Source organism: Bos grunniens, chromosome 9 (genome assembly GCF_055505025.1).
Source record: "Bos grunniens cultivar Pamir isolate PY7600 chromosome 9, Bosgru_T2T1.0, whole genome shotgun sequence".
NCBI lineage: Eukaryota > Metazoa > Chordata > Mammalia > Artiodactyla > Bovidae > Bos > Bos grunniens.
This window is the reverse complement of record NC_141173.1, coordinates 14,166,086-14,183,760: the sequence shown is the minus strand read 5'-3', so window position 1 is coordinate 14,183,760 and position 17,675 is coordinate 14,166,086. Positions and strand designations below refer to the sequence as shown.

Below are 17,675 nucleotides of genomic sequence, written 5' to 3'. Positions count from 1 at the left end.
GCTCCCCCGTCTCTGGGATTCTCCAGGCAAGAACACTGGAGTGGGTTGCCATTTCCTTCTCCAATGCACGAAAGTGGAAAGTGAAAGTGAAGTCGCCCAGTCATGTCTGACTCTTCGTGACCCCATGGACTGCACCCTTCCAAGCTCCTCTGTCCATGGGATTTTCCAGGCAAGAGTACTGGAGTGGCCTGCCATTGCCTTCTCCGTTAATGTGGCATACACTATGCCAAAGCCTTTGACTGTGTGGATCACAATAAACTGTGGAAAATTCTGAAAGAGATGGGAATACCAGACCACCTGACCTGCCTCTTCAGAAACCTATATTCAGGTGAGGAGGCAACAGTTAGAACTGGACATGGACCAACAGACTGGTTCCAAATAGGAAAAGGAGTAAGTCAAGGCTGTATATTGTCACCCTGCTTATTTAACTTATATGCAGAGTCCATCATGAGAAACGCTGGGCTGGAAGAAGCACAAGCTGGAATCAAGATTGCCGGGAGAAATATCAATAACCTCAGATATGCAGATGACACCACCCTTATGGCAGAAAGTGAGGAGGAACTCAAAAGTCTCTTGATGAAAGTGGAGAGTGAAAAAGTTGGCTTAAAGCTCAACATTCAGAAAACGAAGATCATGGCATCTGGTCCCATCACTTCATGGCAAACAGATGGGGAAACACTGGACACAGCGGCTGACTTTATTTGGGGGGTCTCCAAAATCATGGCAGATGGTGATTGCAGCCATGAAATTAAAAGACGCTTGCTTACTCCTTGGAAGGAAAGTTATGACCAACCTAGGCAGCATGTTAAAAGCAGAGACATTACTTTGCCAACAAAGGTCTGTCTAGTCAAGGCTATGATTTTTCCAGTGGTCATGTATGGATGTGAGAGTTGGACTACAAAGAAAGCTGAGCACCGAAGAATTGATGCTTTTGAACTGTGGTGCTGGAGAAGACTCTTGAGAGTCCCTTGGACTGCAAGGAGATCCAACCAATCCATCCTAAAGGAGATCAGTCCTGGATGTTCATTGGAAGGACTGATGTTGAAGCTAAAACTTCAATACTTTGGCCACCTGATGAGAAGAGCTGACTCATTGGAAAAGACCCTGATGCTGGGAAAGACTGAGGGCAGGAAGAGAAAGGGACGGCAGAAGATGAGATGATTGGATGGCATCACCAACTCAGTGGACATGGGTTTGGGTGGACTCTGGGAGTCGGTGATGGACAGGGAGGCCTGGCGTGCTGCAGTTCATGGGATCGCAGAGTCGGACATGACTGAGCGACTGAACTGAACTGAACACTATACCAAGAGTCCCTGGTACCACTGCTTAAACTAATTATAAGTTTAAGGCAAGCTTGTTAGTGAATTGGCTGACTTTTCCACAGTTAAGAATTAGAAAACTCAGTAAAGACATTATTTTAATGTGAGCTTTTCTTCCAGGTTCCCTCATTATGAAGGGACACGTTTATCCTAAACTAACTGCTGTGTAATAATGATAACAACTTACCCTGTTACCCTGTTTCCAATAAGCTTGCCTCTTGGAAAAAAGCAGCTCCTGTATTTATATATTTAAAATATGACTGAATCACTTTAAAAATCAGTGGATTTTATCAAGCAAACATAATTCATAGATCATGAAGGCCATTCCAGGTAGAGGACATGCAAAGATGCATTACATGAAGACCATAGTACTTGGAAAACAGGAAATGTCTTAGTATATAAGTACCATTTTCCTTGAAACATTAATAACGTGTGTTTTCTGCATATATGATAAACATTTGATTTTTTACCATTCTTTTTAAATAAATTAATAGCTAAACTGAAAAAAACATGGCTGATGCACAAACATATGCAGAAAGGAGAATAATTTTTAAGAGGCAGCTCAGTACTTCCCTGGTGGCTCAGATGGTAAAGCGTCTGTCTACAATGCGGGAGACCCAGATTCAATCCCTGGGTTGGGAAAATCCCCTGGAGAAGGACATGGCAATTCACTCCAATACTACTGCCTAGAAAATCCCATGGACAGAGAAACCTGGTAGGCTCCAGTCCATGGGGTCGCAAAGAGTCGGACACGACTAAGCGACTTCACTTTCACTTTCTTTCAGTACAGAAAGTACCAATTGCTACATCTTTGAGAATTTCCTAGAGGACTTAAGGACCTGGGCATGAGATGTCATAAATTCCTGCAAAGTAGCAGTCGCTCAGTCGTGTCCAGCTCTTTGCGACTCCATGAACTGCAGCACATCAGCCTTGCCTGTCCTTCAGCATCAGATTTTTAAGTGGCTTTAAATTTCCAATCCCTTATGAAAATATAAGCCCCTCCAGGATCAAACTCCTTTAACAAACATCTTAGCAGCAGTCAGTGAGCCTGGAGCTGAGGACAAGTAGTGATAGCTGTTAACACTTCTAGCACACTCCACACCATCTCATGTCACAATCACACAGCAAAGACAAAATCTGTCCATTTTGAAATACAGTCTAGAGTCAACTCTGACCAAAAACAAACCAAAAACAGAAACAAATGTATTTTTACAAAAAAAAAAATATATATATTTCTAAAATGCTTACCTTGCCTCATAAAAGAAAGGGCTTTTTCTTTTAAATTCTCCGTCAGTTGTTTCTTTTTAGTCAGATAATCCAAAATATAAATATTTGGAGCAAAATTTATCATGTTCTGTTCACCACAGCCATAAGGCATCCGAATCAGGGAGGCTAAGCCATTGATGGAAGAACCAAGAATATCTCCTGAAAGCACAAGACATTTATCAAGGTCAGCAAATCCCCAATAAACATACTTCCTAGTGGCAAAGAGAGCAGAAGGCGCCCGACACTGAAGCACTATGACTGCTCCACCGCCAGGAACACAGCAGAAACTTTACATCAAGCTTTTAGGAAGACTGGTCAAATAAATGAGAATACGGTGGTACTGAACTTGTAGATTATGCAACAAATTAGGAGACTTTTAGCTCAAAGATACAGCACATATAAGCAAACTATAAGTTTTTTTAAAATTTCTAACCAAAATGTCAGGATTTGCATTAGGAAATCATCATTCTTAAACAGGGAAGAAAAGTTTTACTATGAGTATTCTTCATATAAATAGAACTTTATATTGACTTCCTTACTAATACACTATAAATTCTTGAGAAATGACGTTCTAAGGGCAGGGCTTGTGGTATTTTTCAGTGTGCTCTATTTATCAACAACAAAGTAGAACTAACTGGTATATATGTTTCAGTGAATCTCAGGATCAAAACGGGTTAAAAGTATTCTTCAAAGTGAGTAACATACAGTTAAACAAAACACACTCTTACCCACATTCCTCTACCCACATTCTAACACCATGACTCAAGAAAATAAGTAAAAATTTAGAAATGTAAAGGCTGAGTTCTAATTTTGACCTCACTATGGTTGAACTGTATAGAGAAGAATATTCGTCAGTGTGGTTTACTTTAAAAACTTCACCATTCCAAGTCCAAATACCTACTGAAAACTTGCTCCTAAAAAAGTGAATCCAAATAAGAGAGGAAGACTTTCATGTGGGTGGGCTGCAGTCACGCTAGCGTACCATGTCTTAAACTTTAGACGTTAACTTGGAGAAGTAAATACCAGTGCAGGTTTTGTTCCTTATTATTACCACCACTGCACAGTATGCTTTTAATATTCAAAGTGAACATAAACTTGGACTTTTAATATTCAAAGAAGCAAGCCAATATTCACCAAATAAAACACAAACAGGTTTTTTAATAGAAAATGAAAAACCAAACAGGTTTTTTAAATAAATACTATATAAAAATAAAACTTGAAAAAAAACATTATTTTAAATCAAACTTTAAAATTTAAACTTCAGAATATTCAACAACCACAGGCAGACTCATTCCAACATAAGGAAAGATGGTACACACTCAAACTTCAAGGTTCTTGGGGGGAAGGGATAGTTAGGGAGTTTGGGGATGAACATATATACACTACTGCTAAGTCATTTCAGTCATGTCCGACTCTGTGCGACCCCATAGACGGCAGCCCACCAGGCTCTCCCGTCTCTGGGATTCTCCAGGCAAGAACACTGGAGTGGATTGTGATTTCCTTCTCCAATGCATGATAGTGAAAAGTGAAAATGAAGTCACTCAGTCGTGTCCGACTCCTAGCGACCCCATGGACTGCAGCCCACCAGGCTCCTCCATCCATGGGATTTTCCAGGCAACAGTACTGGAGTGGGTTGCCATTGCCTTCTCCAGATATATACACTGCTATATTATAAATGGATGCCCAACAGGGACCTACTATATAGCACATGGAACTCTGCTCAATGTTATGTGGCAGCCTGGATGGGATGGGATTTTGGGGGAGAATGGATGCATGTGTATGTATGGCTGAGTCCCTTCACTGTCCACCCGAAACTACCACAACATTGTTAACTGGCTCTGAAAGAAAGTGAAAGTCGCTCATGAGAGAATCAATTCCCAGGCAGGTTGATAAGAAGTCCAGGGTCCCCGAGGAGGAGAAAGGGGTCTGGGGTTCTCAAGGAGGAGATAGGGGTCTGAAATTCTCAAGGAGGAAAGGACAAACGTTTCCTCCTACATTCCTTAGTAAGGATTATATAACAATAAGGTATTCTGCTTGAGGACATGTTTCTCCTTCCTGAAAATCTTCTGACCAATCCTGTTATCTTAAAATGTATATTGTGGAAGTGAGTCTAGTAAGGTGTTTACAACCTTGAGACATTCTTTTGATTTACTGTAATAACCAATTTAAAAAATATTTAACTCCCTTGCTAACACTAGCAAGGGGGGCATTCTCCATTCCTCTTCCAACGTCTGTGTCAGAAGCTTTCCCTGTTCCTTTTCACTTTAATAAAACTCTGCTACACAAAACCTCTTGAGTGATCAAGCCTGGTCCCTGGTCCCAAAGTTAAGTCTTCTTCGGAGATGACAAATCCGACACCATTCACTGTAAGCTATCACTCAGTCATGTCTGACTCTTTCTGATACCATGGACTATACAGCCTACGGAATTCTCCAGGCCAGAATACTGGAGTGGGTAGCCTTTACCCCAATACAAAATAAAAAGTTTAAAAAGAAAAAAAGAAAAAACTTCAAGGCTCATCCCTCTGTATGTGTGCACACACACCATACCATCTCCCAGCACCCCACCACTGTGGGAGGTGCTTAAGCAGAATGTATTCTCCTCAACAGAGAGTTCATTTATTTATTTTTAAGAATTATATCTAAGTCTCCCCAAAAAGCCCTCTCTAGAGGGACTGGTTGTTTGGAGTAATAATAAAAAGCACGACACCTGCAGGTGAGATTCAAAAGAACCTCTGAAAAAGTGCCTTAGGTCTTGACACCTCAAAGACCTGACAAATTATTTAGATGTCATTAATCGAAACATTTCCAATACTTGGGCTACCTGATGCAAAGAGCTGACTCATTGGAAAAGACCCTGATCTGGGAAAGATTAAGGGCAGGAGGAGAAGGGGGCGACAGAGGATGAGATGGTTGGATAGCATCATCAACTCAAGTTTGAGCAAACTCCAGGAGATAGTGAAGGACAAGGAAGTCTGGCGTGCTGCAGTCCATGGGGTCACAAAGTCGGACACGACTGAGCAACTGAACAACAAAATCTAAACATTTCTTTCAGTTATTTGTAAAGCACAACTATACAAATAAGCCATTTCTGTGGAAGTTCTAATAGTTGAAAGTACTTTGGCAACTAGGAGAAGGTGACTAAGTCAGTGGGTAGCTTCCAGTGGTACAGGGTACTTGCATTCTGCACAGAGAACCACTCGAGACAGTGGTCCTCAACTTCTGGTTGTCAGAAGCACTAGCAGAACCTTTTCAAAACATGCATGCCCTAGCCATAGCCCAAGGGAGTCTCATCGAGTAGACTGGGAGTGGAACCCAGATATTTGCGTATTTTCAAAGCTCCACAGGAGGCTGTGATATTCACCAGTGATTGAGAGCCACAAAGGCAGAACAACTCCTCCCTCCAGCCACACAACAATATTGTGGCCTGGCTACTCAGAGTGGACTGCACATCGGAAACATCAGCAACACTCGGGAGCCTGTTAGAAATGCAGATCCAGGGCTCACCCCACACCTACTGAGCCAGAATCTGCCTTCACACAGGGTCCCCAGAAGATTCATGTGCACCTTGAAGACTGAGAAGAACTGGTCCAGAACACACCCCTTACTTGCCTTTCCACTGTAATCAGCGGTTGGCAGCAACTAAAATGTTTTTGCAACTCCTTATTTAATTAGGATTAAATAAGAAAATATACCTAAAAAGGCCTACTGTATAGTACAGGGAACTATATTCAATGTCTTGTAATAAACTATAATGGAACAGGATCTGAAAAATAATATATATGTATACATATGTATAACTGAATCACTTTACTGTTCCCCCAAAACACGGTCAATCAACTGTACTTCAATTTAAATAATTCATTAAAAAAGAAAATGCATGTACAAATAAATCAGAAATGTGTATTATCACATACAAATAAACCAGTAGTGACGGTGATATACTCTGCTCTTACCGATTGCAGTGAGCTGAACCCTCTCACTGCCACTCACTGTGTGAGGAGGAAAGGAGAAGCTCAGTGTTTTCAGGGTAGTTTGTAGCGTGCTGTCAGTTAAATCCAGCAAGATGGATTGTGAATACGATTTTTCTATTCCTTCAGCCTGTTGATAAAAAGTAACACAATTAACATGGTCTCTATTTCTCTGTTTAGAGAAAACTATAGGCAGATAACGGAGAAGGCGATGGCACCCCACTCCAGTACTCTTGCCTGGAAAATCCCATGGATGGAGGAGCCTGGTAGGCTGCAGTCCACGGGGTCGCTAAGAGTAGGACACGACTGAGCGACTTCACTTTCATTTTTCACTTTCATGCATTGGAGAAGGAAATGGCAACCCACTCCAGTGTTCTTGCCTGGAGAATCCCAGGGACGGGGGAGCCTGGTGGGCTGCAGTCTATGGGGGTCGCACAGAGTCGGAAACGACTGAAGCAACTTAGTAGCAGCAGCAGCAGCAGCATAGACAGATAATGAGTTAATCATCTGGCCTGTGTATGGTTAGATAAGTGCCTACAAGGTCTTGGTTCAAACCCATTAATAAATTTTTACTTTCTCTTTAAATTAGAGAAAATAGTTCACAGAATGGCAATGGAAATGATAAAGGAGAAGATGAAAAGGGGATGAAAAACCCTCTGAAATAGGTCCTTTTATTATTTAAAGACAGAGATTAAATACCTTGTCCAAAGGCACCCTTGACAGAGCTGGGATGAAATCCAGGGCTGCCTCCCTCCAGAACACCAGTGCTTATTCACTATGCTGAGTTGCCTTTTTGTGCATCCTGTCTTCTCTGGAAAAAACCTACAAAACCTATTCTACCTGTACTGAGGAATTCAAAAATTCAAAATCTATATATCAACTTGGCACAATTTAACAGGATTCCAATGTCACATAGAGTGTAAATATAACCTGCTTTATAATCATACTAAAAATTTGAATAAGACATTGGCAATTACCTCCAATTGCGTGATATATTTTTACATTTAGATGAGAAAAACATTAGGCATTCCTGGAGGGTGGAGAAGATGTCCTACTAGGTCTTGAAAACAAATTTAACCATGAGAAAAACCATCTTCTGCTTCCTTTCCAATTCTGTATTTCCATTTCGTTTTAGGCTTCAAATATTTACCTTCACTAAAATCCTCTGGGTGACGGCATCAGAAGCAGCAGGTGAAACAGCTGTGACCGTGATGGGCACTTCCCCGAGACGTGTTGGCCTGATCGGGAAAAGAACAGTTGCCCCATCCCCACTGGGAACCAGAATGGTCTGTTGGTGTCCCGTGGCATTTATTTCGTTCGAAGCCATTAGAATATCAAATGCATCACTTTTCTCAATGATTACCTTAACCTGGAAGAAAAAAAAAAAAGTCATCAAAGGTTCTGTATAATAAATTGCTCCTCAGTAAAATGCTGCTTTGTGCATACATGCTAAGTCGCTTCAGTCGACTCTTTGCAATCCTATGGACTGCAGCCCGCCAGGCTCCTCTGTCCATGGGATTCTGCAGGCAAGAATACTGGAGTGGGTTGCCATACCCTTTTAATTGCAGTTAAATCTGTGAGGCCCAAGATTAGAGAAAAACGAGACAGAAAGGTTCAGCCAAGAAGAGCGTGTAGAGGTACAGGAAAAACCGAGTGCTTTCCCACACTTTTTCCACCTACCTCAAGACAAGTGGGGAAATGGCATTCTTCAAGTCTAACATTAAACTCCCACTAACACTAAATTCTCTCATTTTCTGAGAGCTGGGTTATTTCATGTCATGGTACTACCACCAGCCTGACTCAGCTGTGTCATCCTGGGACACTAGTCCCTTTAGAAAAACCTGAGGCAAACAGGATGAAATGTTATTACACTCATTGAGAATCTCTGCTAAAATTATTCCAAGAGAAGTATGACTCAGACACTAGTCCTGAAGCACATGTTGGTTGTAAACTTTCATAGAGTACATCAAAGTTGCCAGGCTCATCAAGAAGAGTATTTCTCCAGATCTTAGACTTTACAAATTGTTTTTCCCACTTATTTTCTCATCTGTTTATCAAAATATTTCTTATCTAACAGATGAGTAAACTGCAATTAAGTTACTTGTTCTTAAGTGGACAAGCTAGATACTGGATCTGGGCCTTCTGACTCCAGATCTTTTGCTCTTTACACTATACCATGTTGAGAAAATTAAAAAGTAAAATTAGAAAATAAGAATCAGTTTATTCTCTAGCTGCTGCTGCTGGTAAGTCGCTTCAGTCATGTCCGAGTCTGTGCGACCCCATAGACGGAAGCCCACCAGGCTCCCCTGTCCCTGGGATTCTCCAGGCAAGAACACTGGAGTGGGTTACCACTTCCTTCTCCAATGCATGAAAGTGAAAAGTGAAAGGGAAGTCGCTCAGTCGTGTCCGACTCTTAGCGACCCCATGGACTACAGCCTACCAGGCTCCTCCATCCATGGGATTTTCCAGACAAGAGTACTGGAGGGGGGTGCCATTGGACATAGTGCTTAAAGAGATGATGGCATTTTCGGGTAGTAAGGTTAATTACAGTCCCTAGTCTTGGTCGGGTTGGGGTGAGAATCATTTCATTAGCACCACTATGGGCACATCACAAACAGTGGGCCTACCCCTGCCCTACAGGGAACTGACTGGCTGAGGTGACACCAGACCATGACTCAAAAATCAAAGCCTTGGAAACACAATACATTAACACAGGGAGCTCAACCCAGTGCCCTGTGATAACCTAGAGGGGTGGGATGGTGGGGGGCGGGGAGGGTCCAAGAGAGAGGGGACATATGTATATCTATGGCTGATTCATGTTGATGCATGGCAGAAACCAACACAACATTGTAAAGCAATTATTCTCCATTTAAAAATAGATTTAAAAAAAAGAAAATACTGTACAAATATGGGGACCGCAAGCCTAACAGCATGAGTGAGATGCCTCAAGGAAGACACCTTAGTTCCAAACCAGTCCTTGAAAGGAATAAATCCTCGCCAGTTTCAGTGGGCACTCAATGGCAGTGTGAAGTGGTAAGACATTCTCCGTGTGGGAGTACAGTATGGGAAAAATGTGGGGAGAAAGGGGCAGGAAAGAGGAAGAGAGATGCCAAGAAATGAACTTGTGGGACTAAAGCAGAGAACTCGCACTAGAAATTAAGGGGAAAACGTCTGGACATGCCAGCAATATCCTTCAACATTAATAAGCTGAAGAAATGGTGGGCAAAGTACGGCTATTTTCAATATTCCAGAAATGCATACACTTTTTAGATGCCCAAACACTACATAACCCAATGCCAGCATGTTTTCTTCATTTTTTCCTGACATGTAAATGATGAACAAACCTTTTAGCACATTACCTCAGTGGCATCTTTCAAATAATTGAATATGGTTACTTCCAAAGCAAATTCTTCACCTCTGATGACAGAGTATGGAAGATTCAAAAAAATGAAAAATGGTTGGAAGGCTTGGAGCTGGAAAGAACACAATGAATACAGATTTTAAAGTCCAGAGCTTCACACTTTACACACTTAAATCTCACAAAACCTACGACACTTATTAGTAGCTTCACATAGAAATGTCCTCTTGCCTACCAACAGAAAACAGCAACCTATCCTAAACAAATAGGGGCATACTGCTGTGATTTATAACACAGTAATCACTATGTTTTATGAAACTCCTACTAGGAACCAGGGACCTTAAATTATTTCATCACACCTATGCAGGCAGGTGTTACAGTCATATTTTACAGGAAAGAAACCTGAAGCTCAGCCACCTCTGTAACTGGTACAAGAGCACGCTGCTGGCAAGTCCAAGAGCCAGAACTGGATCCCGCCATGTCTGAGGCCATAGCCAGGCTCCTCTTCTACTACTCTGCCATGCCAATTCCATCATTCTGCTTTTAAAGCCGCTGCCCAAATGAAACAGCATCTGTCTTAGACTCCTGTGAAAAGTAAATGACCTTTTTTTGTCTACTACCCTATGGACTGTAGCCCGCCAGGCTCCTCTGTCCATGGAATTCTCCAGGCAAGAATACTGGAGTGGGTAGCCATTCCCTTCTCCAGGAGATCTTCCTGACTCAGGGATCAAACTGGGGTCTCCTGGAGTGCAGGAAGATTCTTTACTGTCTGAGCTACCAGGGAAGCCCAACATATAAACATATACATATATGTTGGTCACCTAAACTCTGATAGTGTTGGCCAAGCTTCTCACTGGCAGCAGTTAATTCTCTCCTAGAAGTTTATTTGGAAATCTGTGGCAGTCTCAGACTGTCACAGTGAGTGCTCTTGGCACTTAGCAGGGAAGGTCTGCATGCTCTGGACAGTCCCTGACAATGAAGAACTGTCCTGTGTTCCTCATGATTCTTAAATGTCCTTTCATGTAGATAAAGCACCTGGTTATAATAACCTGGACTTAAAACCTAATGACAACACATATATAAACCCAAAGCATCTATCAATATATAACTATTTTGTAAGTCAAGAGGAAACTGCCCTTTGTTTTGTAACTTCACCAAAACTTCTTCACTATTTCAAAACTTTACATCACCACAGGCAGCACCACTCAAGGTTTTTGCATTGCTAAAATAATACATGTATATCAAATTGCATTTTGCAGCTGTTGCACACAAGGTGATTCTATATACTGCATATATATTCAAATATGTTACTAGGCTTTCTTGTGCAACTATGCCTGCCCACTTACATACTAAAAAGTATATTATTTTATTATACATTACTTTCCTTTTATTTCTCCTTGGTATTTCACTTAGGACATCTTATTGATTGTTTTAATTAAGTATGAAGGTATATTAAATTTTCTATGCATTTCATTTGCATAGATGGTTGAGGGACAAAACAAAATAAAACCGTTTTTATTTTTTTATGTTTTTAAAAACCGGCTTCAGATATGACAGAGCTGAAAGCTACTGGTCTAAGACCAATCACAGTCATTATATTCCTCTTGTCAGTGATGGTTTAGGAAGTGACATGGGATATAATTTGACCAAAGAGTTGTGAAGGAATGTTTGCTAGGGGACATTCTGAGTTCTGCTCGTCTTTAAAGAGGGCATTCTCTCTCTTCTGGCCTTTGGAAGTGATTGGACTCAGTCAATACTAAACTTACTATCCAAATCTCAATACAGAGCTAGCACAGTTAACAGTTTAATACAGTTCACACTTGAAAATGTAAAACAGATGAAAAACAAAAAGGAAACACCAAGAAATCTCCAAACTATGATCAACATCATAAGCAATCACTTTTTTAAAATCCACTGAGGAGTTGACACTCTCTTCACTTCGTGGCATTGTACCATCTATAAGCAGCTCTTTGGTACACTACCTCCACTGGAGCAGTTGTTAGTCCAAGACCTAAATCCTCAGAGATCACAAAAGCAGTTGCAACCCAAGAAGTGATAGAATCAGGCACAGTAACTTCGAATTCTTGGTAAATCCTGGAACTGAAGTCAAGATAAACATAAAAGTCACAAAACCAAGAACAGACACACTTCAAAATAAGCCAACGTAACCTAAACCATGTTTTGGAAGAATTTTCGTGTTTTGGGAAATTTTAATTTTCCAAATAATATATGTATCTAGATTTTTTTAAAGATTTAAGCATAAAATAATACATTCCAAGTTCTCAAGGAACAGGTCATAATAAGGTCATAACACTGCAAACTGATCCATATTCCAATAAAAATCTTTCTACAATATTTATATCTTCAAGACAAGCATCATTTTCAAAAATTTTATGTAGATAATAAATACCCTTTTCCAAATTTAACTCCCATTTGTCTCCCTCAATATGCATAAAAGTTTCCCTCTGTATTCTTGTCAATGCTGTTATTTGTTTTTGGAGGTGTGACTCGTGTCTTATTTCAAGTTTCCATAAATAGCTGACTCACAATATATGCAGATTTCATGATTTACTTGTTGAGTCATCACGCCAGGTAGCACAGAGTTTGTTAGCTAAGCTGAATTCTTTTCAAGACCCACACCTCTTCTGCCTGTGGCTCACAGGGATGTTTAATGGGGCATCACAAGGCAGAAGGAACAATCATGAGCGCATCCCACCCCAAGCAACAACGGAACTCCCAGCAGTCTTCCCCCAGTGAGAGCCATGCGACTTTAAGGAAATTAAAATCATCCTTCTTTAGAAAAGGCCTGTCTTCTCCTTGATGATACTCTTACTGTCACAATTCACATACAGCTATATTAAATACTATGCATGCGTGTGTTCAGTTGCTCAGCTGTGTTCAACTCTCTGTAACCCCATAGACTATAGCCCACCAGGTTCCTCCATCCAAAGGATTTTCCAGGCAAGAATAGTGGAGTGGGTTGCCATTTCCTTCTCCAATTAAATACTATATTTAGATACAATTAATATCATTCTTTAAAAACTCTTGGTCTATTTAGTTCTTTATCACACTATGTTTATACTGAAACGTTAGAAAGAGGGCAAAACTTACTTAAAACTAAGACCAAACAAAATATATTCAGACAAAGAACTTTAATCTGTACCCCATGTTGGTGTCTAGCCAAATCCAAGTCTCTGGAAAATGCTTTCGCACACGTGGACTGCTACCCAGAGAAAAGTCATGAAGATCTACCAAGTAGCCTTCATTTTCATCCACAAACCTCTCAGCCAACTCTACGCTGTCATCTAAAAATAAACATTGACAACTGTTAGGGGAAAGTCACGGTAGATAATGTTCATAAACCTAGTCCACAGAATTACAGCATCTCTCAGCTGACAAGGCCTTTACAGTTTATCTTCTCCAATCCTTCTCATTTGCCACCCGAGACCCACAGAAGTCGTGTGACTTACCCCAAGCCACATGGTCACTTATGGCAGAGCTGGGAAAAAAAGTTCTCTGGCCCTACAACCAATACCTAAAAAACTACTTGCAGTTCAGCTGCAAAAAAATACGTTAAATCCCATTTTTAAACGTTACCTCCAATTCTGCTATTCTCTTCTTAGATTCCTAGTGCTGAATGCCTTTGGCTATACCTGCCACTGCTGCTGCTACAAAAATCCAGCTTATTAGCTTTTTTTCTTACAAAACAGTCACATTGATACACAGATACTGGATCACCTATCTCTATTCTTTCAACTTTTCTATAAGCCTAAAACTATTTCAAAACAAAACGTTAAAAAATAAAATTATACTGAAGAAGTTACCAAAGATTCAAAGATGAATGCAATGAGCTCCACCCACTGTCTACGGAGAAGGCAAACAAATACATGAGTGACAGTCCACTCAGGCAAAACGTCCACCGTGCAGAGAAGAGCTGGTTTTACATAGAAACTGAATAATGAAGAGGGTGCGGCTAGAAAAAAAAATCCATCTTGTGTTGTTTATTGCATTACATTTTCCTTACATCTTCAGATAAAGAGTATCCCATACAAGAGGGGGAAAGAAAAGTAAGCTAAGTACAAAGGCATGTCCAGAATATGACAGTGCTTATTAGGGGAGAGTGGCATAAAATGAGAACAGAAAGAATGTCTGGGTCCAGATTTTAAAATATCAGTTATCCCATGCTGAAGGACTTGGGCTTGATCCTTTAAGCAGTGATGATCTACTGAAGGTTTTAAATTAGAAACATGATCTATTCCATGTTTTACAGTGGTAACTCTGGTCTCAGTGAGAATAGTGGTTTAGAGATGGGGGAATGGATGCAGGAGAAACAGAAGGTTCCCGCACTGCCCAGGAGCCGGGGCCCAGCAGAGGAGAGGAAGGACAGCCTTAAGATAACTCTGCTCGGCCTCCCAGTTGGATGAGCTCTGTGTGTGCCCACCGCACTCTCCCTCCCCATCACACCCCTCAGCACACTCTTCTACCTGTGTGTTGGTTTGCCCTACTATGCTATGCTATACTAAGTCACTTCAGTCGTGTCCGACTCTGTGTGACCCCATAGACGGCAGCCACCAGGCTCCCCCGTCCCTGGGATTCTACAGGCAAGAACACTGGAGTGGGTTGCCATTTCCTTCTCCAATGCATGAAAGTGAAAAGTGAAAGTGAAGTCGCTCAGTCGTGTCTGACTCTTAGCGACACCATGGACTGCGGCCTACCAGGCTCCTCCATCCATGGGATTATCCAGGCAAGAGTACTGGAGTGGGGTGCCATTGCCTTCTCCGTGGTTTGCCCTACTAGACCAAGCTTGAACTTCCATTGCTTCCTACATGCCAGGCACATATGAGTATCATCTACTGATAATAGGTAATTGCAGATTTCTGAGTACCAAACAAGTGCGAGGCACTTTGCATGCTTCTGGATTTAAACTCCTAACAGCCCTGTAATAGAGGCAACATTATTAGTGCTTATAATTTAAGGAGAAACCTGAGGTTTAGGGAGCTTAATGAATTTTCTCAGTGTCATAAAGCCAGGGTTGAAAGTCAGAAGTATTTCTTGGTAAATTCCTTTCTTAGTCACTATGCTGTTCTGCATCTGGCAGAGAGGAAGGAACCAAGGATGCGTTTCGGGTTTCTGATGCAAACACGTGGGTACATGATGATTTCATTAACAGATATATGGAATCGTATCAACTCAAGGGCTCATATATTAGTCAAATCATATTAGGGAAGAGCAATGGTTTGTGACACATAGAATTTAAGGTATTTGTGGGGCATCAGGGTGCAGAATCAGGAGGGGTAAGATAAACAGTCAAGTTGTTCCAGAGTTGAACTTAATGGGGAAGGTGTCAGGGAAGGACCAGGCACTAGGGAAGAATTCTACCAAACTGACTGACCAAGTGGTCCCAGTTGTTGCTGTTGTGTTGTTGTTTAGTCGTGTTCCAGCTCTTTGGAACCCCGTGGACGGTAGCCCACCAGGCTCCTCTCTCCATGGGATTTCCCAGGCCAGAATACTGGAATGGATTGCCGTTTCCTTCTCCAGGGGATTTTCCCTATCCAGGGATCAAACCTGCATCTCCTGCATTGGCAGGCAGTTTCTTTACCACTGAGCCACCTGGGAAGCCCATGGTCCAGGTACTAGGGGCAAATATGGGCAGAAGGAGTCAGTGACCAGAAATAACCAGGAGAGGTCAAAACCAAAGAAGACACTTAACAGAATTGGGGGAGTGAGGGCACATACAAAGTAGAAGGACAGGCATTTGAAATGTTAGGGGTAGATCCATGGTAGGTGATGACATGACCTTATGACCACTGTTGCCATGGTGATGTTCATTTGATAGTGCATAGTAGACGGGCCACCCACACATTCAAATCCCCCAAGAAGACAAAGCAGTCAGACTCTGAATCTTCCGTGAGAGTCATTAATATAGACAGAGGGAAAAGGAAAGTAGGCGACTGAATGTTCATTAAAGGATATGTGATTGAAATTTTTGAGTTTCAAATGATAAGGGGCTTCTAACTGAGGACTGCTGAATAGCGGTCTTGAAGTAGCCAAGAAAATACTGAACTCTATACACCTACTGGGGGTGGGGGGCTTCCCTGGTGGCTCAATGGTAAAGAATTCACCAGCCAATGCAGGAGATGGATGTGGGTTTGATCCCTGGGTCAGGAAGATCCCCTGGAGAAGGAAATGGCAACCCATTCCAGTCTTCTTGCCTGGGAAATTCCATGCACACAGGAGCCTGGCAGGCTATAGTCCATGGGGTCCCAAAAAGAGTCAGACATGCCTTAGCAGCTAAACAACAACATGCACCTTCAGACCATGAACCAGAAGAGAGGCAGAAAAATTAATGTCAATTACTTGAAGGTTTCCAGGAACATAATATACCAGTAACAGTATCAGGTTTCTTCTGTTACAGTGAAAAGGTAGAAGGTTCTCAGAAAGGGTAAAGATTACAGTGAGTGTTACTAACAATAGAATGAGTATGGTAGTGAGCACCAGGATTTGATAAGTAAACATAAACAAAGATGGGTAAAAGCTGAGACCAACAGAGAGAGCATGGAAAATCAGATTGGCTGGAAGGCTGCCTAGGATAAATGATTATATGAAGAAAGCTACAAGTGCCATGTGTCTTTAATCACAGAGATCATAATGACTTCATAAAATCTTTAAGAATATAAAATTGTTCTTAAAACTTCAGGACAGAGGCTCAGGTGTCCTACAGTGTCAAGAACCAACCCCAAAATGGAGAGTCTGGAGTTTAGTGGGGGAACATGGGGTAGAAATTCGTGGATAGCAACTATGATAGTTCTGTAGTCTTTCGAGATGATTTCGTATCATTTTACCTGAAAGAAGTGAGAACAGCTTCTAGGATTAATCATTCTCATTTATATATTTCCTTCAGTCAAAATATTTTATGGGGACCTCCCTGGTGGTCCAGTGGCTAAGAATCCACCTTGCTATGCCGGGGACAGGAGTTCGATCCCTGGTCCAGGAACTAAGATCCCACGTGCTATGGAGCAACTAAGCCCCCACACCACAACTACCGAGGCTGCGTGACACAGCTAGAGAGTCCTTGCACCACACAAAGGATCCCACATGTTGTGACAAAGGCCCCGCGTAGTGCAACTAAGACCCGACACAGTCTAATCAATCAGTTAATTTTTTAAAAGAAGTTAAAATGAACAATTCAAGTAAAACGCTTTATGAATTTTCCTTAAAGCACATCCTTTAATTAGTTGGGTGGTCAACTCTACTTAGCAATCCAGGGAATGGGAATGTGCGATGTGATCCTGCCTGAGAAGAATGCAGACTGAGAAGGTGTGTGTGTGTGAGTATGTGTGAGTGTGTGTGTGTGTGTGTGTGTGTGGACAGCATACTTCGTGGCATCTCGGCTATTTTCTAGGTGAACAATAAAAAGCTAGAGAACAGAAATGTTTCAAAAACATGTTGCCTCCTTTTGACTAATTCCAAAGTAACATCACAGTTTACAATACAAATTGGAGGCATAAGATCTTTCAATATGTCCAGAAATATAACCATGTCAAAAAGTTACAGAGAGAAAATGGAAAGTAATCATTAGAAACATCTACACAGGAGCTGAAGAACATTCCATGTCATGGCCCAGATGTACTTCCAAGTACATTAAACTCCAAACACTATAGGATAAGAGAACAGAAAATGAAAATTACAATATCCATAATCAACCAGAATGTACGCATACTTACATAAGTAACTATAAATACCTGAGATGAATGACTTAATT

General features: G+C 41.4%; 1 protein-coding gene across 1 annotated transcript in view; it reads right to left on the bottom strand.

The window, feature by feature from the left end:
• The window catches only part of CD109 (CD109 molecule), a 138,893-nt gene that overhangs the window by 32,807 nt on the left and 88,411 nt on the right, over positions 1 to 17,675 (bottom strand). The window contains exons 18-23 of the mRNA XM_086316820.1: positions 13,077 to 13,218; positions 11,896 to 12,013; positions 9,915 to 10,028; positions 7,706 to 7,924; positions 6,541 to 6,685; positions 2,568 to 2,744 (exon numbers count right to left, since the gene is read on the bottom strand). Of these exons, the coding sequence (XP_086172946.1) occupies positions 2,568 to 2,744; positions 6,541 to 6,685; positions 7,706 to 7,924; positions 9,915 to 10,028; positions 11,896 to 12,013; positions 13,077 to 13,218 (915 nt within the window). The remainder of the gene's footprint in view (positions 1 to 2,567; positions 2,745 to 6,540; positions 6,686 to 7,705; positions 7,925 to 9,914; positions 10,029 to 11,895; positions 12,014 to 13,076; positions 13,219 to 17,675) is intronic.